Raw genomic sequence first — 25,045 nt, forward strand, 5'->3', positions numbered from 1 at the left:
GATAAATTTTGAACACATGCAGAAGTGCAATGTTATGCTAAGGCTCTGATTTCACCTCCAGGATAACTACTGCATGTAGAGGCTGTCAAAAATTTGCAGTGTTTTTCTGATCTGCAGTTTCCATTCTGCTGAGAATGCACAATTAGTAAGGAAAAAGGGAAATCTATGTAATCCCATAACTTGCTATGAAGGTGCAATTCTTACCTTTGTTTGCACTAATATTCATTTTTTCCCCTTCCAATTAGAGAGAAAGACATTTTTTGAGAAACCTGTTTGTCCTACTGTGTCTTTTGCAACTCATATTCTCCATAATGTTTTACTTCTTATATGTCTTCAGTTAGTTATAATATCGTGGAATCATGAAATGATTTCAGTTGGAAAAGACCTTGAAGATCATTTAGTTCCAACTCCCCTGCTATGAGCGAGAACACCTTCCACCAGACCAGGTTGCTCAAAGCCCTATTCAGCCTAGCATTGAACACTTCCAGGGATGGGGAAGTCACAACTTCTCTGGGCAACCTATTCCAGTGCCTCACCACCCTCATAGTGAAGATTTTCATAATGATGTCTATCTAAATCTTCCCCTCTCTTTCAGTTTGAAGTCATTCCCCCTTGTCCTGTCACTACGTGCCCTTGTAAAAAAATCTCTCCGTCTTTCTTGTAGCTCCCTTCAGGCATTGGAAGGTGCTTTACAGTCTCCCTGGAGTGACCCTTCTCCAGGATAAGCAACCCCAACTCTCTCAACCCATCTTCACAGGAGAGGTGCTCCAGCCCTCTGATCATCTTCATGGCCTCCTGTGGTCTTCCTTCAGCCGGTCCATGTGCTTAATGTTGTGGGCCCCAGAGCTGAACACGCTCAAGCTCTAATGTTTGCATGTAGTCAGTCTCTAGCTAGATTTTTGCTTTTTTGTGTCTTTCTTCTCTGTTTGCATGAAAACAGTAGGATGTTTTCATGTGAAGTACTTCTGTGGTATGCATTGCCTACCTTTACTCATTGGTTTTAAGGAGCTATTAGGCCGAAATACTTGCTCAGCCTTGAAAATGAATGTACATGCACTTGTATTGCTTGTAGTGCTATAGTGCATATGGGCTGTAATCACAATTCAGAACTGTATTTGCCAAATGCTGTACAAACATATGCCCTGCCCAGAAGACTTGCAGTATAAACAAATAAATATGTTTCAGTTTCTACGTCAGTGGGCCATGACACGAGCTCAAGGATCTGCGCATTATGTTTCATTATAGACCAGTATGAGCTAACATACAGAGCAAGCATGCTTGACTTTCAGCACATTGATGTGGTCCATCTTTGGAATTTATTAGGTAGAGACTTATATTTTTAGGTATTTTTCACTCTTTCGTTTGTATGTCTGTATGTATACATGTTTACAACCTCTGAGTTTGCATGCAAGTTTAATTTTAGTCTTCTGTGTATATAATGCTGGTATGTGATACCTGTATCATGCATGAACACTTAAGGATGTATAGCTCAGAGGAACAATTTTGAATTATACCTTTGTAATATGTGGTGTTTGTTTAATTATTTTGATAAATTTTTGAACATATTTTGACCTTTTTTTATTCTGAATGTCTTCTGCAGACATGCCAGACATTGGTTTTTGCAAAAAGTTGTCACAACTTTATAAAATCACAGAAATTAGAAGCAGTAAGCCTTTTTACTGTTGCAAATTTTATAAAGGCAGATTCCACTCCTGTTGTTGGCACTGTTCCTTTCCCATAGGTGGTAAGAACAGACAGAACTTTGGACATCCTGTTTCAATGTCTTTGGGAGCCAGAATACTTTTTTTCTGCTTAAACGGGTTTCTTTGCATATGCCAAGAAACATTCTCTCACCCAGACAGCATAATAACTGTATTAAAAGTATATTGTCTCCTCAGAAATGCTGCCTCAGATCCTGAATTTCATGTTAAGGATTTAACATGAAATCTAGGAAGAAAAGAAGGCTGGAATACAGGGAAGCACCTGCACTCTACAACCCTGTCTTTGTCCTCATCAGATTGAGTCTTTCAGAGTGTATGTAAAATAATGCACATACATCTATAAATCTTCTTAGGTTTATCTGTATTACTCAAGGATGAAAGGAATCTTTTTTATGCAGAATTCACTTCAGTCTTTTCACCTAGTTGTCAAAACAAAACCTAATGATGTAGTTTCCCATCTTTACAACATGAGTCAAGGAGATAAAATCTTTACACCATTGGTCCTGCATGGCTGGTAGTATAAAAGGAGAGTATGTCACAAAACTGACATTAAGGATGCAAAAACGTAAGTTTGAAAGTCTTAGTTTTCATTCTTTGTACAAACTTGAATGGAATTAATAAAATTCTTTCTCACTGTTATCTGAGTAACTGTATTAAGTCAGAAGACAAAGTTTTAACTGAGGACAGAATATGGATACTTCTACCAATTTTGTCTATTTGGCCACTTTGAATTATTTAACAACAGTTTTTTCTAGGTCTTGAAACTGCTACAGACAGCATAAGCTTCTGAAACAGGAAATCTCTTTTGTGCCCTATTAAGAATAAATGTGCTTTTCAATTTACTTTTAAAAATCCATATTTATAATAATAGAATTTACAGGTGCTCTGATGTCAGAGTGACAGAAAGAAATTAAAGAAAATTGAAAAAAAAATATATTAAGAAACTAAAATAAAATCACTTCCTGGCTGTCCTTTTCTTCCAGGAATTAAAGTGACACTGTCTATGTCAGCTTAATTGCATTCTAAAGCTCATGCAAACACTGAATTTACTAACTATGCTGGTAATAACAGGCTTGCTTTAATGTAGCACTTGCTTGGGCCTCATACAGGCCACTAGGTCACCATGTGATAGTTATTGCTACACTTGCTGTCATCTGTGCTACGAAGATATTTGGGTTTTGCTGCACATGTTAAGCTACAAAATCCTGTCCGTTTGGGCTTTGTTTCTTTTTCCTTTTTTCCCCCTCCTTTATTTTAACCACAGAAACTGCTATAAACAAGTTTTGAGCAGAAAATTACCAATGAATATTCATTATTTTTATAGTCTCTTTTTTATCTTTCGAGCATTGTGTTGTATAGTTATGGTGTTAAAAGTATGCAAGTTATTGAACAACTGAAGTAGGTGCTCTTATTTTATGCGACAACTACAGTAATCTGTGATCCTGTGTAATTTATGCTAATTATGTTAGTAGTGCCATGACTGGTATTTTACTTGTCTGTCTTATTAATTTATTAGCTAATTGTTGCATTTCTAGCAGCTGTAAGCTATTTATAACATACCCTTTGATAAGCATAATGGCCTGCACACTAATAGCAACAAACACTTTTGATACCATGTAGTTCTGAAATAGGACCCTTGGCATTGCTGTGATTAGACAAAACTTAAAACAGAAATAAACTTTCATTGTCGTGTAGTAGTAAATGGGAAAGAAGGGATGCTAGTCTGTTCACTTAATAACAACAACAATTAGGTAGTTTTAACAGACTAAGAGATTTTTTTTTTTACTATCCTGCCCTGCTTTCAGAGTGAAGACTGATAGCTTACTAAACTTCAAGGCCTACATAGTTTTCTTTTAGAATTAAAAAGAAGATATAATTAATAAATGTGGTCTCTTTCTTTACCTGAGATGCTTGTCTTTTGCATGGTACATATCCACTAGAGTTAGCTTATGTTTAATCATGTTTAATCAAACCTAAACGCAAGTTCCATCTTTTTAATAACACTTATATCATGTGATGCTTTGGTCTGTTTTGCTTTGAAATGCTTATAGTTGTCTTTGATAATTGTCAGTCTGATTCAGTGCCACTATAGATACTAATGTTTTCTACAGTGGAAGCTATTTTTGATCAACAAACCTCAGATTGTGAATTAGTTGTAGTAGATTTTTTAGTTTGGAGTACCAGAAATGAGATTTTAAAATCTGGTATCCTATTTTTTATAAGAACATAAATTGCATATGTGTGTGTTGTGGTATACTTATACTCACTTGTATCGATTTGTGGATGTGGTGACTTCAATTATAAGAAAGCTCATTATGGGCATTTTAGGTGATACATGTCTGTGTATGCTTCTTGGTGAGATACAGAATACATGACAATACTAAATATGGTTAAATTTCTTGTTCTCTTTTCTCCTTGGATTCAGAAAAATATATGTTTTATACATTACTTATTTAAAGGGTGAATAAGTCCAAGATAAACTAACAGTCTCCTCAACTCTGCTTCTGACTGAACTGCAGGGACAAGTCAGTGACTTAATGTTTCTGCAGAGCTGTGTGCACTTTTCCAAGCAGTTTGCCACGCACAGATCTGGGAGGTTGTTCACCACCAAAGGGCCTCTAGGCCTGACTTGAATGTGGGTGATTCAAGGCAACAAAGAGGTTGAAACACAGCGTGATTGTGATTACAGTCATTAGGACATTCAAAGATAAAGCTAAAACTCTTAAGTTATGACCACTCTGACCTGAATTTCCATGAATGCGCTTTGGCTTTTTATTGTGTGCTCTTATTTCTGCATGTGGCGATAGGTACTACACCACATGCTCCTCAATATTGATGCAGGTTATTAAAGTGCCCCATATTTGGCTTGTCCTTTATTCTCCTAGGATTTTAATGATAATTCAAAGATCTGTAGTGCTAATAAGTTACAGAAAAGACTTGGTTACAGCCATCTAATGTAGTTACACTTTGGCTAATAAAATAGGAGCTTATAGAAACATACAAAATATTAGACAAATAGAAATAAGGAAACTTTCATTAGGTTGCTGTGCCCAAAAGACCATTGTATATACTCACAAGATGTATATTAAGTAAAGGTGTTTTCAGGTATCAGTGCTTGTTCAGAACGTAAACTTCCAAGAAATTAGTCTTTGATGTTAAATCCTACAAGTTAAATGCAAACCTGTCTTTTGGGGCATATTACACCTCAGGACTTGCACATAGGCAGTTGGTGTCAGGACAAGTTACAGATGTGTGCCAAGGGTGGAACTAGATTTATAGAGACTGTACACCTGCCTTGCATGCCTTCCCTATGCTGCTGGATTTTAAGCCTTAGAGTGAAATTGTAGAACATTTTTTGTTACTTGTGAGCCCTGTGTCTGTGAAATTTAACTTTTTGTATTTCAGTAAGTCTTATTGGCTTCCTAAATTTCTAAAAATTAAATATTCTAATGCATTTTTTCTTTTAAAACATTCTTCTTACCAATTTTCCTCCATAATATGAGAAATCAAGGTCTGCCGTGACCTAATTATTTTTCTGCCTTTGTTCCTGTACAAAATGTAACAAATTGCCACACTTCAACTTTGGAGTTAGAAAAAGAACCTTTCTAATGTCTCATATCTGTCATTTTCCAAAAGGTTGTATTTGGAAATGGGATTTTTAGAGGAAAATAAATCATACTGGATCCAACATGAAGAGAGGCAAGGCTGCTGCTGCTCCCTGTCCCTGAATTCAACCAGTAGCAAGGCTGAAATTCATTCTCAGCAGACAAATGTACACAAAGCACATGTATACACTACATGTATATACACATACATACATACATACATGGCTGCTCACACAGGTTCTGGACAAACACTTAGAGAACTTGTGTGAACACAGACATCACAACAGCCTCATCCTGTTCTCTCTGGCTGAGCAGGTTGGAGGGCCACTGGAGAAAACTCATGTATATGTGTCTCTATATATGCACAGTGGATCTCTGCAGCAGCTGTCTCAGACACCCAGTTACTGCCTAGTTACTGGATCCCAGTTTCCCCAGTGACTGGCATCTGTGCATACAACCCGTCAGGCCCTGCCCTGGCTGCTGGTGCAGACTCCTACACATGCACACAACCAGACACCCATCCAGGTAGAAGGACTAAGAATCCATGTCTTTCAGATCATTCTAAGTGCAACTAAGAGCTGCTAGACTATTGGATAAAAAGTATTGTAGTGTCTTGATTTTTATGGATGTAACTCCATGCTACTAGAATTTCTAGAATAAATTCAGTGAATTTGGTGCAAATTTGGTTCAGAATCACCAGCAATTCAGAAAATAATATTCAAGAAATCTCATTTCTTGAAGTTCCTAGAGGTTTAAGTTGCTTATCCCCCCCCACTTCAACGTATCATGATATGCTTCTATTCATGACATGGAAATTACAGTTCAGTCCAAAATCTTTCTCTGTATTTATTTTCTGATTCTTACTGTAAATTTTACATTCAGCTTTAATCTGTGCTGCTTCTGACTGCTTTGCTGACTGGTATAGAGAAGTATATAGACCTATTATCTCTTCTGTTTTATTTAATGTCTTATTAGAAGGCCTTTGAATCAGAGATTGCTTTCTTTCAATGTCTGCATCTAATGCAAGGAAAGTGAATCCTTGTTTGAGCCTGTATGACCAAAATATTAGCTGTAACAGGAACTGTAAAACTCTTAAAACTTTTTTTTCCTTGTCATGTGAAGAAAACATATGTTTAGAAATGCTTATAAATAGGGGGGGGAAATGAACATGACTACTTTAAAGTTCCTGAGACTTCAGTATTGCATGGTCCTGTCAGCATGCACTGGCACTCACCACCCTGACCACTCACAGAGCAAGTGGCCTGGTGCAGGAGTGGTTAAAGGATGGGGTAATTAGAGTTGCTCAGCTGTGTGGACATATTCTGGACATCTTCTTCTCGATGGAAATTCTAGTTCTGTTACAGCTCATGTCCCAAGGCCTATTCACTGAACATATCCAAAACATCTTTGTGGAGCCACAGACTGATGACAGGATATCTTCTCTCCTAAGAAAGAAGTGCTATAGATCCAGTGCTATTTCTTCTTACCTATCATTTCCACACTACTTCCTCATTACTCATATCTAAGAATGTAAAAAACGTGATAAGAGAAAGATGCTCAATTGACCTGTGTGCACTTTGGGTCTTTTCCACTCTAACTAATCTGAGGCCAGTGGGAAATACTTGAAAGTGGTTCCTGCCTTCCCTCCACATTGCTTCACTGAATCCCAAATATATTTCCCCACAAAAGGAATAAATGGTGAACTTGTAAATTTAACTTGTAAATTCTGCTTATTCTGGCCTGCATTTACAGATTTTTCTGCAGCCGTCACTGCTCATCTTAAAATGGAAGGATTGGATTCCCTCTGTGCATTACAGCAGGAAAATGACTCTTACTCAAAGTTTCAGAACAAATCCTGAGGATAGATTCTCCTATTGTTCTGCAAGAAGGACTCTCCTTGATATTAATAAAAGCTTTGTGTGTTCATCATAAGTGGAAGAGGGCAAAGGAGTAATTTATATTCTAGTCATTAATTTGCCCATGTGCCTACTAGGTTGCTTTGTATTATGTACCCTCAACTTGTAGCTTTTATCTTTGCAGAGTTCCCTCTGGAACTCTGCTCTAAGAGGGCCTTGTTGCATGCTGGTGTTTTCCTGAGGGGAAGATTCAAACACAGTAATTCTTTTATTAATTTGTCTTTTACTGAAAAAGGTGCTCTAAAATATTTGAACTAAATCTCAGATGTCTATGCCAAGAAGGCACCTGGGTTTGTGGGGGAAAGGGTCTGAAAGGACAGGGAATTTGCTTTCCCTTCTGCCTGACTTTTTCTTAAGCACTCCAGTAGCTCCTTAGAGTAACTTTCTATCCTGAAGTTTTTTGTCTCTTCTGTCTTCTAGATCTTACAATCAGAAACAAGTTCACTAAATATATTTGGGAGGGTCATACAGGTTTTCTGTCAAAATCAAGATCCTGAATTTTATTGTGCTCTGTTAAGAGAAGTAAGAGGCCACATTTAATTAAGAGAATTGAAATATTAAAACAACTTATTTTAAACAACTATGCGAATACAGTCATAACAAGATATAAGAATACTATGTCAAAAGCCTTTTTAAAGTTGAGTTAAATTGCCATCAACTGCTCTTTTTTCATCCACAAAGGCACTCATTTTCTCCTAGAATGCAATTAATTTACAAGACTGTGATCAGTAAGGCATAAATTAAGGCCCAGATATTGTTACTGATTCAGGTGTGGTCAGGTTTGGTGTCCCTGCCTGTGGCAGTGGGAGTTGGGACTAAATGATCTCTAAGGTCCATTCCAACCCCACGACATTCTATGATTCTTTGATTCTATACTTAGGGGTGAGGAAGATCTGCTGAAGCATAGTGTTATGCAAATTGCATCAGCAAGTCAAAAAAAACTCAGTAGATTGAAGAGGGAGTTCTACACAGACTTCAGGGATCAGGTCTACTGAAGTAAGCTCTGATGTAATATGGAAAGTCAAGGTTTGTTACATGCAGATTGAGAGTCTGTTTAGAGAATCACAGAATATGCCAAGTTGGAATTGACCCACAGGGATCATCAAGTCCAACTCCTGGCCCTGCACAGGACTATCCCCAAGAGTCACTCAGTGTGCCTGAGAGTATCGTCCAAATGCTTCTTGAACTCTGTCAGGCTTGATGCTGTGACAGCCTCCCTGGGGAGCCTGTTCCGGTGGCCAACCACCCTCTGGGTGAAGAACCTTTTTTCTAATATCCAACCTAAACCTCCCGTGACACAACTTCAGGCCATTCCCTGTGGTTCTGTCACTGTCACCACAGAGAAGAGATCAGTGTCTACCCCTCCATTTAGGTTAACTGGATCTGCATATTTTAATTCCCCAGAATCTTCACCTTATATTCCTCTGTTGCTTGACTGTAGCGTTTCCAGGTGAAACTATACATCTGTGACCATGTTTTGGTCAAGTAGTTTAAACTTACTAAGAATTAAAAACCATAGGGCCTAAGTGCTGGGTTATTGTAGGTTGAAGAAGTGTTGAGGAGCATTGTAAGGACACATAAAGTATTATCTTAATGTACCTCTGGAACAGTGCCATAACTTTGTAGTTTAAGTGCTATGGTAGAAATCACATGCTAAGCATTGGTATTTTTAGTTGTCTAAAATAAATTTACATTCATTCAATCCAGATTTCAATTGACTTGTATTAATATGTTGGCAGCGCCTTCTTTCTCCTTAACCTTTAGAATTGCCTTTTCTTTCTTCTGGGTCATGTTGCATGAGTTCAGATTTACACAGAACTTTATCTGAATTGCACGAACCAGAGGAATAGCTCCTTAAAGTAAATTTATATGTATATTATAAAAAGCTATGCCCTGTACCTTCAGTTTAAATCTAGAACAGTATTTTCTTACCTATTTTACACAGCGGTTTTTCCAGCTGTGACTTTTTTGTCTTATATTATTTGAAAATGGAGGTTGGTATGTCAAAAGAGTATAGTTACTGACTTTCATGTTGAGAAAAGTATGTAATAAATTGAGGAGATATTTGGGGACCCATTGAAGTAACTGGTAAATGTCCCATTTACCAAATAGGTTAAACAGTGTCTCACGAAACATATTCAGCTTCTAAAAATTTATTCAGGTTATCAGGAGTCATACTTGACAGTTATCATTACTAGAAAATAATGTTCAGAGTCGGGCCTGTTCGGTCTCGAGAACAGACAACTGAGAGGAGACCTCAGCGATGTCTGTAAGTATCTGAAGGGAGAGTGTCAAGAGGACAGAGCCAGACTTTTCTTGGTGGTGCCAATCAATAGGACAAGAGGCAACAGGCAGAAACTGATACACAGGAAGTTCCACCTGAATATGAGGAAGAACTTCTTTACTGTGCAGGTAACCGAGCACTGGAACAGATTTTCCACGATGAAGTGTTGACTGGTGCTAATTATGTCATCTTGTATTCCATATTGCTTTTCTATGATGTTACTAAGGGTCAGCATCAGGAAGAATAACTTGGTGAGCCACACCACCCTCTCAGCAATCAGTAAAGATCACTTTTAAAAGTTAAAAGTAAATTTTTTTCAGAATTTTTTTTTCAGTTTTCCAGTATTTCCCAAGTATTCCGGGTTTGTTTCTTAACAACAGCCATGTCTTGAAGAGATATTAGGCTATGTTTTTTGGGGGGGGAGGTAAATGTTGTCTGAGACTTTGATTTTAAGATGACAAACCTTTTTTTAAATTTTCTTGTTCATTACTAGTACTATATTTCTCAATAATAATAATAATCAAAAATTTTTCCAGATATATTTAAGTGATTTCTTGATATTACCGTGTTTCCTATTCAACATTTGGTTTTCTTTGATATTTTTAATTCACTGTATTGATAGTTTATGTTTACCAGTAAACTGTTCTGTGTGTGTTTACATGCATATGAATTATTTTTTAATCCTCACAAGCTACAGGTTATTTTTTTTTAAGCTTTGGAGTATTGAAGAGGGGGTATTGCCTTTCCTTTATTTTATTTTCTTTTCTCTGTTATTAGTGAAGGCTTCTCATGTGATTATGTACCTTTTTTATTTTTAACTTTTAGTGAAATATTTTAAAGTGCTCCTAGTCATAGTCATTTGCTCCTAGTCATAGTCATTTTATGTTAAAAGATTTTCTTCTTCTCAGTTTTTCTCATTATTATTTCCAACTTTCCTATTTTGATGCTTCTAAAGCACCTCACGTTTGTATGTTTTTGTGTGTAGTAGTAGTTACTGGGATAAGATTCTATACATTAATACATAATAGGTCTTAATTGCCTGTGTGCAGATGACCACACAGAGGCTGTTTTTTTGGTTGTTTTTGGTTGGTTGGTTGGTTGGTTTTTGTTTGGTTGTTTTTGTTGGGAGGGATTTGTTTGTTTTTTTATTTTGTTTGTTTCAGATGCTAAAGAAACTACTCAACCTGTTCCATGTCCTATTTGGTTGGCTTCAACATATCTATCTATATAACAGACCTCTTCTTGTACCCTATCCGGTGGTTTATTAGTTAGAGCACTGATTTGTAACTATTCAGGGCCTTGTTTCCCTAAATCTTCAATAACAAGAATGCACATAATAGAGATACAGAGTTGCTAGATCTACTTCTTTCTGTGTAAGTAAGACATATCCAATAATTTGGTTATTTTAAATTCTAACTTACAGATTTAATTTCTACCAAGACCTTTTTTATCTTTTCCTTCTCAGCATTAAGAATCACAGAATCAGAGAATCATAGAGTCATAGAATGGCCTTGATTTGGAAGGGATCTTAAAGATCATTCCCCCCTGCCATGGGCAGAGAACCTTCCACTACACCAGGTTTCTCAGAGGTCCATCAAGTTGGCCTTGAACACTCCCAGGGATGGGGCATTCACAACTTCTCTGGGCAACCTGTTCCAATGTCTCACCACCCTCACAGCAAAGAATTTCTTCCTGATATCTATTCTAAACCTACTCTCAATTTGAAGACATTCCCCCTTGTCCTGTCACTACATGCTCTTGTAAAAAGTCCCTCTCCATCTTTCTCGTAGGCTCCCTTCAACTACTGGAAGGCCACAATTAGGTCACCATGAAGCCTTCTCTTCTCTAGAAACAATCCCAGTTCTCTCAGTCTTTCCTCATAGAAGAGGTGCCCTTCTAATCAGCTTAGGTCTTTCCATTTTTGTTTTTAGAACTTCTCTTTGAAGCCAGGTTAAAAATTTCTTCTCTTCCTGTTCCTGATGCCTTCCTCTTTGCTTTCATACATAATCTTAGATGACAGGCTAAAACTAACTCTAGCCAGCCTGTCCTCAATGTCCACAAGTTCTTTTCTGGAACAGTGACTAAGTATTCTGCAGAACTTTAATGGAGAGGTCATGAATAAAGTAGAACTACTGAGGTGCACTCCTTGTGAGACTAAGGTCCACATTTCCTTTTTCTGCATGTGAAAATAATGAGGAAGCCTGTGTTTGTGTGAGGTTAATGGTCTCAGGAGTAGAAGTCTGTTCCTGGCCATGAAAGTGCAAGGGGTGCCTCCAAGGACTGCTATGGTAGCCTGCCAGGTGACTGTCCTTTTGCAGAACCAATTTACATCTCACTAGAATTTCAGGAAATTGCTTGCTCCCAACACCCAATCTAGAGGGGTGAAGGCTGAAGTTTTGAAATGTCAGACAAAGTCTTAAAGATCTCTGAGTATATAAATAAAGTCAAAGCAAGAATCTGTTGGCTAAACATAGGCACCTACTAGCATTTGATGTGTCCCAGAGCATTAAAGACACACATTGCCATATATGAGAGGGCATCTAGGTCACAGACAACAGGAGGTGAATTTGTGCCTTTCTAGAGAAGCAGCAGCCTATGTAGGATACACAACAAAATTTAAAGTAACACTGCATGCCTGCAGCTTTTATGATCTTTTTTCACTTCTTTGACCTGCTTCTGGATCTGGATTGTGAAGATCCTATAGGGGCTTTTCCAGCTTGTTGATTTCTTCTTTGATAATATAGTTAAAAGTGTATCCTCAGTGTTCTTGAAGTGCATACTCTGGTTTAGAAAGAAAGGCAAATCTGTTCTGTAGTTTGCCCCTTCCAAATTTACCCAGATTATCATAACAACTGGGGCTGCGTTTCCAGGTTAAGATCATAATAGTTCTTTCAGCAGATTTTTCAGTGGTGACAAATGAGGCTAGATAATGTTTTTCAAACATTTGAAAAAAGCATACTAGGCTGAAAATCAAGTAACTTCACTTCTGGTCTCCTGTCAAGTCCTTACACATTGTGAGAGTTACAGAATAACACAATGTACTGGTTTTTTATTAGTAGAAGAATGTCATCATCTAGTGGGTAATTTTTATATTCCAGAAATACTGTTTTGCACTTTGATATGGCAACTTGGAAAACTTCAAATACCTATCAAGACATTGAAGCTAAGAAACAAGATAGGGTGTGAACTCAAGGTATAGAATAGTCACTGTGGATGGGTTAAAGTTTAAGATTTAGTTTGGGTGGCTGTAGTAGGTATGCCAAGTGTCTCATGCAGTAGGCTTAGGAGAGCTAGACAGCATGGGCAAAGGAGCCTAGAGACTGATTCTGTCCAGCCTGAAGTAACACCTAGTAGGTGATCAAAGGAATTGTTTCTCAAGCTCTGGTGGCTGTGTTGACCTGGGGCTGAGTTCAGTTGCCTAAGCACAGGCAGTTGGTGTCATTTCTGATGCCAGAGGATACCTGAAACTTCTGCCCAGGGTTGGTACATACAACAGAGGATCTATCTGTACCCTTCTCTACCTTTCTGGACTGGCAATTGAAGGCTTGATGGGATACCTTACAGGATCTCAGACAGCATCATTGGTTGATGGAGACAGAAGCTTACACTCCAAATGTGTGTGCACACAGCTATGTGTAGGTGTCTTAATTTAAAAATGAAATCCACTCAAGGTTACGCAAAGACCCCCATCAGAAGACTGACCTGAAGCCCCCTAATAGAGGTTAGTGCTTTATTAGCTTTCATAACACCTGTTTATTTTAGAAGATCATCCCTTTAGTGTGGACTAAATCACGCTACCAAGAACCAGGTGTTGACTACCAAGAAGCAGAACTACATCAGTAGAGCGGAGCCTTGTGAGAGTGACACTTTCTTTTCACCAAATCCCTGTCACCCACAAATTTTGTTGAGGTGACTTTTCTCCTGATGTAATATGTTGAGAGAGCTCTGTAAAGCACCCCTTGATTTCTTCCTTCCTATCTATTTCCCACATCCATTTGTGTTAAGGTACTGACCAAAGAAAGCTGGGTGATTAAAGGGTTAGCTGAAAGTGGCACGTACGTGTTTCCATGTTTTTGCATGGGATATATGACATCCTTACAAGATATCAATCCAAGGATATTGCTATAAAGGGGTGATTGATTTTTTTTTCCCCTGGGGGAACTAGAGCATTATAGTCTATTTCTGGGCTTCCCGACCTTTACAGTATCATCTCTATGTATGAAACACTTTAGATCCATCTTGCCATCCTGTTCTTCTACATCCAAAGGAGCTGGTGATACAGATACTTCATATATTTTCCCTGACACTGTCTCTTAACATAGTTCAGTGTAATTTGCTTATGTTGAACAAAAGCCTAAACTCTAACCAGCCTATGTAGTTTTCCTTTGAAAGTCTGTTGAAAATAGTACATGAAAAATCAGGACAAATTATGTGGCCTTCTGTTAACTACTACAGATTAGTATTTATGATACTTTCCAAGGTCTAATCTGCAGCCTTGCCCCTGTGTGGTAAATATTTAAGATTGATATATATTTATTACTGTGTAGAAAGCTGCACTGGATAGGCAAGTTGTTTATAAAATGAAGGTAACGACTGAGTCATGTAGCAAGTGAGCACATTCCTGAAACTTGAAAAACATAACTAAACAATGAAACATGTTGGCAAAGATGGTAATGCCATATTAAATAATATGAAATATTTGAAGGTCTAAGGATGACTGTTTATCTCCTTCTCAGTCATTACTCCTTCCTCTCTTTCCCATTGCAAAGGGTTTGGTTAGAAAACAATCTGTGGTGTGTGACCCCTTGACTTTAGTTTTAAATTGTACAGAAATCTATTGAATTCTTATTTCAAAACATATGGGACTAATCGGAGATTTATATTAGAAACATCTCTTTGAAAAGAGAAACCAGCACTTAGTTGCACACTATTTGCTATGAAAGCAGGGCATGGAAACTGACTGTTTAAAGCAGAAATTACTTCATTTTCTGTTTTTAAATAAACATGAGGATCCTAAAAATCCCCTGTAAGTAGAACTTTCCTTTACAGGATAAAATGGAATTAAAATAGTGTCAATAAATTGTGTGAGAGACTGTATCAGTCTGTGCATTGATAGTCTGTGCATGCAGGATAAGAACATTGACTGCCTGCTAATCTATTCCCAGATGGAGGTGGATGCAGACGAGAAGCGCCATCGCACACGCTCCAAAGGTGTTCGAGGTACGTCTCTTGCTTCAGTAAATCACTCAAGGCCCCTGCTCAGGGTGACCTTCATCCTCCAGAATCTCTTTGCACAATTCATTCTGACCCTTGCTTTTACACAACCTTTCTGGTAATTTTTTGTAGAAGAGGGGTACTTGTAATAGATGATAAATTTTTATATATTTTCCATCTCTCTGCAGTTCCCGTGGAACCAGCCATACAAGAGCTGTTCAGGTTAGTGCTCTGAGTGTAAAATGTATCCCCATTAGCAATTTAGAAAATTCATGCCTTTTAATGGGTATAATGCACTTTCAAGTTCATTGGTGGTTTGCTCATGCCCTGCTGCACTGATGAAATTAATTCCCTCGAGACTTGCTAATAAAAAGCATCCCCTCTTTTTTTTTTTCCCCTTCAGTTATTTGATTTCTCTATCTTGGTTGCCCTCCATCTCTGCCTACCTGCTTTTAATATAATCTTTCTGCAGCACACCAGCACCTATATGATTAATTCTCTCTTTTGCAGCTGTCCCACACCTGGCTGTGATGGCAGTGGTCATGTTAGTGGCAAATATGCAAGACACAGAAGGTAATATCTGTAATTTTCCATAATTTAGTGAAGAGATTTGGTAAACAAGTTATCTGGCATGGCCTTGATAAACCAAACAACGATAAAAATTAGCAATAAGGCATTCTAGAAGCCATTCAGATTCAGGGGTTTTTTTTTCTTTCTGACTGTCACACAAAATTTAACTCGCGTTTTTGCTGAGGAGACTTGTTCTCATTGTCAGTCTTCTCTCAATTTTTGCATACAGTTCTCTTGCTCATGTGTTGCAAATGAAAATTTGGCCCTACTTACATGTTGGCACTCATGTTCTTCTGTTATTTAATGTATTTCATAACTGAATGAAAACAAGCTTCTGAGCATTTTAAGTTAAATGATGAGGTTAGATTCAAAGGTCAAAGCTTAAGACAAATCAGTGATAATAAGACTTCGGGGTTCAAATGTTATACTGTAGCTATAAATACCTTTACTTTAGTTTCTAAACCATGATATGTAGAGAATCTCCTGGAGGAAGATTTTTTTTAGCTGTTTATTGTTAATTGTATATAAGGTAGCATATATTACACATGCTACATGTGTTTCAAATTAATTTAGCCCTCAGTCTTTCCATTTCTGTGTCTACAAGGTCAATGATGAATAGTGTTGCACATCTGTATAAACATCATTCCTTTCCTGAATCATTTGTCCATTAATTTCTTGTGCAATTTTTTGAAATTTTAACAACTCTATAATACATGTATTTTTCTCTCATGCTGTGCATTTCATTTGACATATTTTGTACAGTAACCCATTGGAAGAGATAAAATGGCTGATGTTTGGGCCATCTCTTTTCTCAGTAGGGGGAGGTGTTCAAACCAGTGTTAAATTCCTCTGAAACTCTCAAGATTTTTTTCATTTTTGACTTTTTCAGGTTTTAAAGCACTTGTGGTGTTTATAAGAGCACATATTTCACACCATATCTGATTACCGCTTTGTAATGAGGGCATATGGGGTTTATGAATTAAATTGAAATTAGATATTGTGGTTTAGGCATTTTTTTGAAACGAGAGAAGATACTGAACAGTGCCACTCAGTCCACTCATGTGCCTTTTTTCTTATCAGTGAATGAAGCCTAGGGATAAATCCAGAAAATACTTTCACAATTAGAGCAAGAAAAGAGATACCCCTGATATTAAAATTAGGTTGAATTACATTTGAACAATATAAATGGTAAAATAATTATTCAAATTTATTTTCTTAAACGTTTTTCACTCATAAGAGCAGTACCATTTTTGTGGTTATTTTAAGGCTTGATTAGATTGGAACACTGATTTAGGAAAAGTAACCAAAATAGTTATTTTTAAATTCACTTGTGAATTCTCATTTCAAACCATGGTTTTCTTTTGTCCATTTTCTTTATGTAAATACAAGCCTCACAAGTAATTAATAAATGGCACTGAATCCTTCTTTTCCCTCAGAAATTTCATGACAGTCAGCAGTTAAATGAAATGATTATAACATTTCTTTACACTTCATGGAATTTTTGTGCAGATTTCAAAAACAAAAGCCTTGAAACATGCAGAGGAAACCCTTTAGCTTAAAAAAATCTGACTTTTCTTCTGAATTGCTCTAACTTTGTGTTAGAGTTAGTGACTATGTTTGTCTAAAATCACCCTTTTGGGGAAAGGGAAAAGAATAGATGTGAGGTTTGGAAAGATTACATGTAGTTTTGAGGCATTAATTCCATATTTTACTTTCTTTACATGATTCTGGTATGTCAGTACACGAACAGACTGAATCTCAGAGTGGTTAATTAAATGAAATTTTAGGCAGATGCACAAAGAATAAAAATTGGAAATACATCAAAAATTCCTTTATTTCCGGCTAAAGATTTGTGGAGCTTTTATGTTTTCTTGTCACCCTGATTGCCAATCCACTAATCAAAATATATTTAGCCAATATATGTCTTATTTAATGTAAAAACACAAAGTTCTTTGTGGAGGTTTACAATGTGCATATCTATTTTCTAAAAGAAAAGTAATATTTATATCTCAACCAATAACTAGTAAATTTACCATTTTGAATGAATCTGAAGGAATTTTTCTTTTTTTTCTATTTTGCTATTTGGGTGGGAAAGACCCAAACATTTCTTCCAAGGAAATCAGACTGTCTTAAAAATTTTATGTGTTTGGGGAATTGCATATCTCAGCTGATGCCTAACTCAACTCTGTTTAGACCTACAGAGCATTTTAATGAGGTTAAGACCTTTTCATTCACAATATCAGACCAGGCGGTTATTAGGAATGAAATGTATTTGCTTCCACTAGATGTAGTCAGAGCTTTCCAGAATTCTGTTTCTTCTATAATGTCTCAAAATATCTGAAATATCAAGAGGTTTTTTTTCATTGTAATTTTATCCCTGCAATAGCAATGTGACAGTGAAAACCATGTTCAGGTAGTACATTAAACATGAACTGAAATAAGCAGATCCTTTCAAATTTTCAGATAGATTCAGGGGATGGAAAATTATTTTGCTCATAAAATATTAGATAAAAGTTAACGGAGAGTTTTATCATATGTTTCGTACCTTAGTTGTATTTTTACATATTTTTAATTATGAAAGAGCTGCAAGGTAGGGTTAACTAGGGGAACAAGCAGACCTTCTCTGTCATTGATGTTTCCTTTGAGGTGTATGAAAACACAAGTCTAGTTCTAGGTAGGGTAACAGTGGTAACAGCTTATTGTGTCATTTCCATCTTTTTGAGTTTTTCTTTGTGTCAAATTTTATTTGGAAGGGAAGTAAAACCTTGCATGACTTGGTACTTTGCTCTCAAGTTTGGTGCTTGATGTCAGCTTATTAGTTGGGCATGCTAATAGACAGCTTAGATGGACAAATTTCTCCAAAGGGCACTTTAGGGCAGGATGATGGGATCTCTAAAATTAACTTGGTGAAAGCACCTCTCTCCAGTGACTGCATAAAAAGTCAGAAAGATTAGCATCCCAGTTTGGGCACTGAGGGGAAGTGACCAAAGTTAGGTGGTGTGCCTACCTTCTTCAAAGCAGCCTCATCTCTTTTTTGTACTTTAGTAGTTTCTGGAAACCTGAAGCTGTCACAGACCTTCTAGTGCTGTTTATGATACACAGCATGAGGCAATGCCTCAGTGTTAAAATTTACACAAATAGGACTTTGGTACCTGTTGTTTATGATTCAAGGCACCTGAGACCAACTGAACAAAGCCTGGGAAAGATCTGAAAGCAAAGAAAAACAAAAAAAAAAAGAAGCCATAGACATGTTCAGATAGTGGTGGAGACAAGAGAAGAATTCAAATCTTAGGAGTGAAAACCAGAGCCTGTCCCTGGGCCGTGCTCCTGATACTGTTTATTTTATTCCCTTGGTAGCTCTTCAGGCCCATTGTGCATAGCAGGATAATGATGAACACTACTCTTATACCTTCAGAACTGTGAATCATTTGGAACAATAAGCTTGGTCCAGATCGTTGCATACTTCTAACTGTGAACAATCCATCTGGGTATATAGCAGTGACTCAGGCCACACCAGGAGTGTGTTCCCAGAGCTGTGTTTTCAGGATATCTTTTGGCTAAGCATCTGAAGAAAAGCATAGATTCAACTGTTCTTTCATTGGGATTAGCAGGAAATTTACCACTTTCATTAATCAACTTTAAAGACAATAAGATTCACATTGTGTATATACAAATATAAATGTGAAAGTAAGTCCAGTTTCTGGTCTGTTTTGCAGGTGCAAATCCCATAGATACTTTAGAGTAATTGAGGGCAAACTGGCCCATGTTATTGACTAAATAGATGCGAATGGTGGTTTTTAGAAATATAGCACTTTACTTTGTTGCTCAGCATTTAGCATCCTTTTAAAACACATCATATGTCAGATAGGTGCCAATGATTTACCATGTAAATAGGTATGTAGACATGTCATAAAAATCCTAACTAGATTCCATTAAAAAAATACTGATTACATACAATGGCCTATTTTAAAAGCTTCTTAGCATAATAGCTTTATTTTTTTTCTCAAGTAACAAAAGCAATTAGATTCTGTAATGGATTAATCACTTGCCAATTACCACACATTTCAGAATGAAACCCATTCTAACAAATGAAACTTGAAAAAATCTTAAGCTGGTAGCATGTATATTAATTTAGAATTCTTTTAATGCATACATCAGTGTATATTTGAAAGCAGATAAAGCCATTGTATAGAAATTAAATCAAAATACAATCGTGGTCTGAAACAATATGCATAAAATTTTGGTGAAGTAGAACTGTTGAGGCCAAATGATAAACCCTTCAGATTTAAAATGGAAATGCTGGTAGAGCTTTCACTATGCCATGAATTTCAATTTGATTGCTGAAAATAAGAATTCAGATTAAATCAACCAACTTAAACATTTCATCTACTGAGGAATTTTTCATGCCTTTTCTTCAGTTCATATTTTATTTGTAAGGGACTTATTTTAATTAATCACTGATACAAAGCCTTGCAAAAAAAACCAAATCTCAAAAATTAAGAAGGATCATAAAATGATGTGTGTATTTGTAATGTATGAATTTTCCCTAACTTTATAAAATAGATTGCATTTTAATTTTCCACCAAATTTCTTGATAGCACCACTTCTTTGTTGCTTTACCTGGCTGTCTCTGATTTTTTACATTATACAGATAGAATTGTTATGATCAACTTTTAATTTTTAAGCATGAGATTTCTCACTTCATACAGCAATTTGAATTTATAAATACCTTAGAGTTTAACATTGCTGTTTTGATTAGAGAAGGCCTCACATACTGTTGTATTGCCATTATATACTGTAGTTTAGTCTATATTTTCTAACAGAGCGAGTGAAATAATTCAGGCTCCCAAACTTCAAAATTAAAAGACTCAAATGTCTCTCTGTTATTAGAAAATTATTGAATTTCTGTGGCTTGTTGTGCCATATTTCTTATTCAAATTTTTTCATTTCATATACCTTTTCACCCACCAGTTTGATTGCCATGGCTGCAGCCGTGGGTGAATAATTGCCTGTCTTCACAGGAGCATGTTCTGGAGCTAAAGTCGAGTGCTTGCTTCCTGATGTATGCCTCATTTGGATTCTGCCGACAGCCTAGGGGCTGTATTATTCATGCCTTGACAGATAGCACTCACTAAAAGCATTGGAACAGGGCCAGGTACTGGCAGAGAGATAGTGGAGCATTGCAACTTGCAACTGAGAGGAGCATCTATAATAGAAAAAAAGAGAAATCCTCATACCTTCCTTTTACTGGTCTCACTTTGATGAAGAATTAATTTGCATCAAAATAAAATACCCTAAAAATAAATGCATTTTTTCTGAACTATGCTTGAAAGTTTAACACAATTTTCCACATTTAATTGCAAAGCCGATTTTAATTAGTAAGGCCCTGCATGTGAAAAATGAAGATTCACTTGGGTGAGTGTAACACATTGCAGTGTCTACTGAATGCTCTAATTAATGTATGGCTGCTGTACAACAGGGTGCACTGTGGGATATTTATGAAAAATTCTGTACACGCAGCCAGTCTAGCTGTATTTTAGTTCTTGAATCACAAGAATAAATAACTTTCCCCCCTTTATTCTTTATGAGACATCATTGTGCATGCCATCACTCCATCCATAAACTTTATGGCATGCCTGTCCTTTTTACTATTTGTCAAAGATATCATAAATCAGAAACCAGGACATACATATTTTAACATTAATTTGATAGCATAGCATGGTTGCATACTGTGCAGAACCAGAGGTCCACTGATGCATCTGTGTTAAAGCCTAACCACAGAACAGTGAGGTCCTTATTGTTGCTTGCTTTCATGATGCTGTGAAAAATCCCACTGCATGCTGGAAGTATAGACAAATGTATATTCTTTTAAGTTGATAGTCAACCTTTATTATAGTGTTAAATAATGATAAAATGATTCACTGGATATTTACCTAAGGAAATACTTTGACACTGCCTGTGCAATTCAATTCTATTTCATTTAATGGTGTATTTGCTAAAGACTTTGGCAAGTTGTGGTAAATACCAAGAATATTATAATAAATATATTTTATATGAAGTAATCCACCACTCAGGGTTTGTAAAAAATGTTAATAAATGAAGCTTCACTGTTTATTAAATTCACCTAAAGAGAAATAAGTAAGTAAATAAATAAGTGGAAGAGCATAGGGATTTTGAAACAGAACACTGCAAACAATAAATAAATGTGCTGACAGAGAATCCATAATGTATTAGAGGTCTGTATTGGCTGCTGTCTGGATTCAGCAATATATCCTTTGTCTGATTGTTGATTAATGATAAGAAAGGTGCAAAGTTGGGTCTGAAACGTCAAGCGAATATACAGCAGCACTTGGCGTGTGGCTCTGCATGCTAGTGGCCGTTGTCTAGAGGTGACTACACAAAGGAACCACAGTTCAATTGCTCCTACCACCATCTCTATTGGGAATAGCTGTTCCAGTGGCAGGAAGTTGCAGGACCTGCATGTACCAGGAGCACAAGCCTTATAAAGGCAGGGGGGAGAAAGTAAATCAGGGGCAGGAGCATGGAGAGTGCTGATTAAGTGTGCAGCAGCAGCAACAGAGGATTTAGGATGTGCTTTGTGGCTTGTATGTTGCTGTAATGATATGCTCATTTTCTTTCAAATGGAAGGTGCTGCATTTCTCATGCAGCAGTCCACTTGCAGGCACAGTGTTTTCTGTGGAAGGATCTGTCTGGAGATGTTCCTATCAGCTACAAAATAAATGTAGACCATGCAGAAAGTGTGGGAAAGAAAATAAAAAAAAAAAAAAAGGAGAAAGAACATCCAGTAATAATGGGGAGATAATTTCCCCAACAAGCTATACACATTTTTTTCCTTGCCAATGGGAAATGTATTTGGTTGGTCTGGTAGGTTTGCTGAGAACATTGTGTTCTCTTGGGAGAGAAATAAATCGTCTTGAGGTTGAATAATTTGTGCTTTTCATAACGGAAAAGACGATCTACAGAGTTGATTCGCACGTGGTGGGCATGACATTTTATCTCACTGTGCCTCTGTTTCCCCATTTGTAAACATCTTAAGGTGTAAAGACAGAAGCATGTATGGGGGATTATAACAAACACAGAGCCCAGAACTCTGGCTCTGGTATTTATCTGCTGTATAAATAAAGATCTGTTAGATGGTTATTGATGTCAGAGGAAGTCTAACCTTACAATTCAGTGCTTTTTGGATCAAAACATTTTTCTGGATCATAGAGCAGAATTAACTGATTTGTAATGACAAGACAATTTTACATTTAGAGTCTAGTCTAGTTTCCCTATTTCATAGTTTGTGAATTATTTCTACAATATTTATGTAAAAATATTGATTCTGAGGTTAAAAAGCTGTAGGTATTTAAAAAAAAAATCTTTTTCTTAATGTGTATTTTAGTGAAAATGCAGTCATGGTTCTTAGCCATAGATGAAACCAAAAACATCATGAACAATGTTATGCACTGAGTTTAGGGTGCTATGGAGCTGCCTGCATCCTCCTTCCAACAGTTCTTCTGAGCAGCAGCACAGCTACTATGTGTTAAAAAGGCCTGTGGTTTGAAGCATCTCAAGTCAGGTCTTTGGAAACAGGAGAATTTACTGGTGAATACTGACAGCTGGATGGACAGGGAACCCCATCTTATTCCTTGTTCCAGTGTCCAACACAAATAACATAGATGATTTGAAAAAGTTTTAGTGGTGGTACCCACACTATCAGAATATCATTGCCTCTCTTTTTTCTCCATCTCAGTGAAAATGATTTGAAGTCTGCTACAATCATCAAAAAAGGAGGCAGGAGAAATCATATATTTAAAGAATAAATAAAACTCTAGTTATCTTTTCTTTCAAATGCTTGTATTTTATGAGATCGAGCACCCTAGGTATTACCTGGCTTAGCAAAATATGAAGAAAATAAGAAATGAAGTAAAAAATTAAAGAGCCCTAAAAAATACACTATGATTTTTCTTTAAAGACTTCTATTGAGGTTTTTCAATAAGTTGAGACAACCCTTTCAAAGATGTCACTTCTTATTAGTGGTTGATATGAAGTACTACTTCTAGTGGTGTCAGCTCAGGACAGGGAAAGGAGAGGAAGTCCTGAGCCATCTTTGATGGCAATAATAAATCTAAATAAATACATCCACAGTATAGAATCAAATGCCCGGGGGATAGATAGCTCCTGAAAACACCCTCAGCACTATACAGCTTAGGACACTGTAAATGGTGATACCTTTTACAGTGTCCAGGTAACTAGTGTACAGATAACCAGGTGACTGGACCTACTAAGTTAGTTTTTCTGGCTACTCACCTTAATCACCTTCTCAGGAAAATCTTGAAGCTTTCTGATGACAAGAAAAGAGATTGCAGAACCTTATGTCTTTTCATTATTTGCAAGAACCAGCAGCACCATGCTCTAAGTATTCATGGAAGAGTGGAGAAGAGGTATAATCACAGAATAGTCTGAGCTGAAACAGACCCACAAAGATCATCAAGTCCAGCTCTTAAGTGAATGGCCCATGCAGGGCTCAAACCCACAACCTTGGCCTTATTAGCACCATAGTCTAACCAACTGAGCTAATCTCAGGGTCAATGCCTAAGAGACAATTTTCCTGTGATTGAAGTTGGGCCTGTGTCTTAAATCCATGAATTAAGATAAAATTTGTAATACTATAAAGTATAGTCAGACAGTACAGGATATGATTGGCTTTAAATGCCAATAACAGTAATTTAAAAGAAAGGTTTTTTATGTTCAGTTCCCTGTGACTGGGACAGACTTCTCTACCATCAAGTTTTTTATTTAAAGTAGTGAACAGGCCACTAAATTGGATACACAAGGAGTGGAAGGAATGCTTTCTGTTCAGCTGATCCTCATGAAAGGAACTCACCAAAGATATGCACCTGCAACTGTTTTTTACCCTCATAATGTCTTCAGGAGAAAATCTTACCCATACTTTGTGAATGAGGAATAGGTGCTCTGAATAAAGGTTAGAGCTAAAAACTGGCATTCATTTTTCTGCTTTAAGTCCAAAGGACCCTCATCAACTCTCCCTTATTTTGTGTCTAACCCTGAAGTCACAGTAGGACTGTACTTTTAACATTATGCTTGTCCAAATTTGGAGTCATAGAATTGTTGAGGTTGGAAAAAGACCCTTAAAATCATTGAGTCCAAGTGTTAACCCAGCACTGCTAAGTCCATCATTAAACCATATCCCCAAGTGCCACTTCTGCACGTCTTTTAAATACCCATGGGGATGGGTTCCTTGGGCAGCCTGTTCCAATGCTCAATAATCCCTTCAGTGAAAAAATTTTCTTAATACCCAACCTAAAACTCTCCTGGCACAACTTAAAGCTCCTTCCTTTCATCCTATCACTTGTTACTTGGGGGAAGAAACCAATCCCCACCTCACTAGAGTCTCCTCTCAGGTTGTTGTAAAGAGCAATAAGATTTCCTCTCAGTCTTATTTTCTCTAGCCTATACAACCCCAGCTCCCTCAGCTGCTTCTCATCAGACTTGTGAAAACATTTATTTGGGCACCTTGATGCCATATTAAGTCCATAGCATAGATAGTACATTTCTAATCTCTCATCTGCTTGTTTCAGTGTAGCAAGTGTTTAAATGTTAAAGTCCTCCAGTTTGTGATCTGTACAAACATGACACTCACACACTGTTTTATTCTTTGTCAATAGGCATTAGGACATGTTTCTTCCATCTTGTAGGAACTTGCATTGA

General features: G+C 36.9%; 1 protein-coding gene across 18 annotated transcripts in view; it reads left to right on the top strand.

Annotated features, from left to right (window-relative positions):
• The window catches only part of MYT1L (myelin transcription factor 1 like), a 299,550-nt gene that overhangs the window by 160,822 nt on the left and 113,683 nt on the right, over nt 1–25,045 (top strand). For all 18 annotated transcript variants that reach the window (XM_018088859.1, XM_018088858.2, XM_018088864.2 and 15 more), the window contains 3 exons: nt 14,692–14,746; nt 14,929–14,962; nt 15,251–15,313. In XM_018088859.1, the coding sequence (XP_017944348.1) occupies nt 14,692–14,746; nt 14,929–14,962; nt 15,251–15,313 (152 nt within the window). The remainder of the gene's footprint in view (nt 1–14,691; nt 14,747–14,928; nt 14,963–15,250; nt 15,314–25,045) is intronic.

This window comes from Manacus vitellinus, unplaced genomic scaffold (assembly GCF_001715985.3).
Source record: "Manacus vitellinus isolate BGI_N305 unplaced genomic scaffold, ASM171598v3 scaffold_11_pilon, whole genome shotgun sequence".
NCBI lineage: Eukaryota > Metazoa > Chordata > Aves > Passeriformes > Pipridae > Manacus > Manacus vitellinus.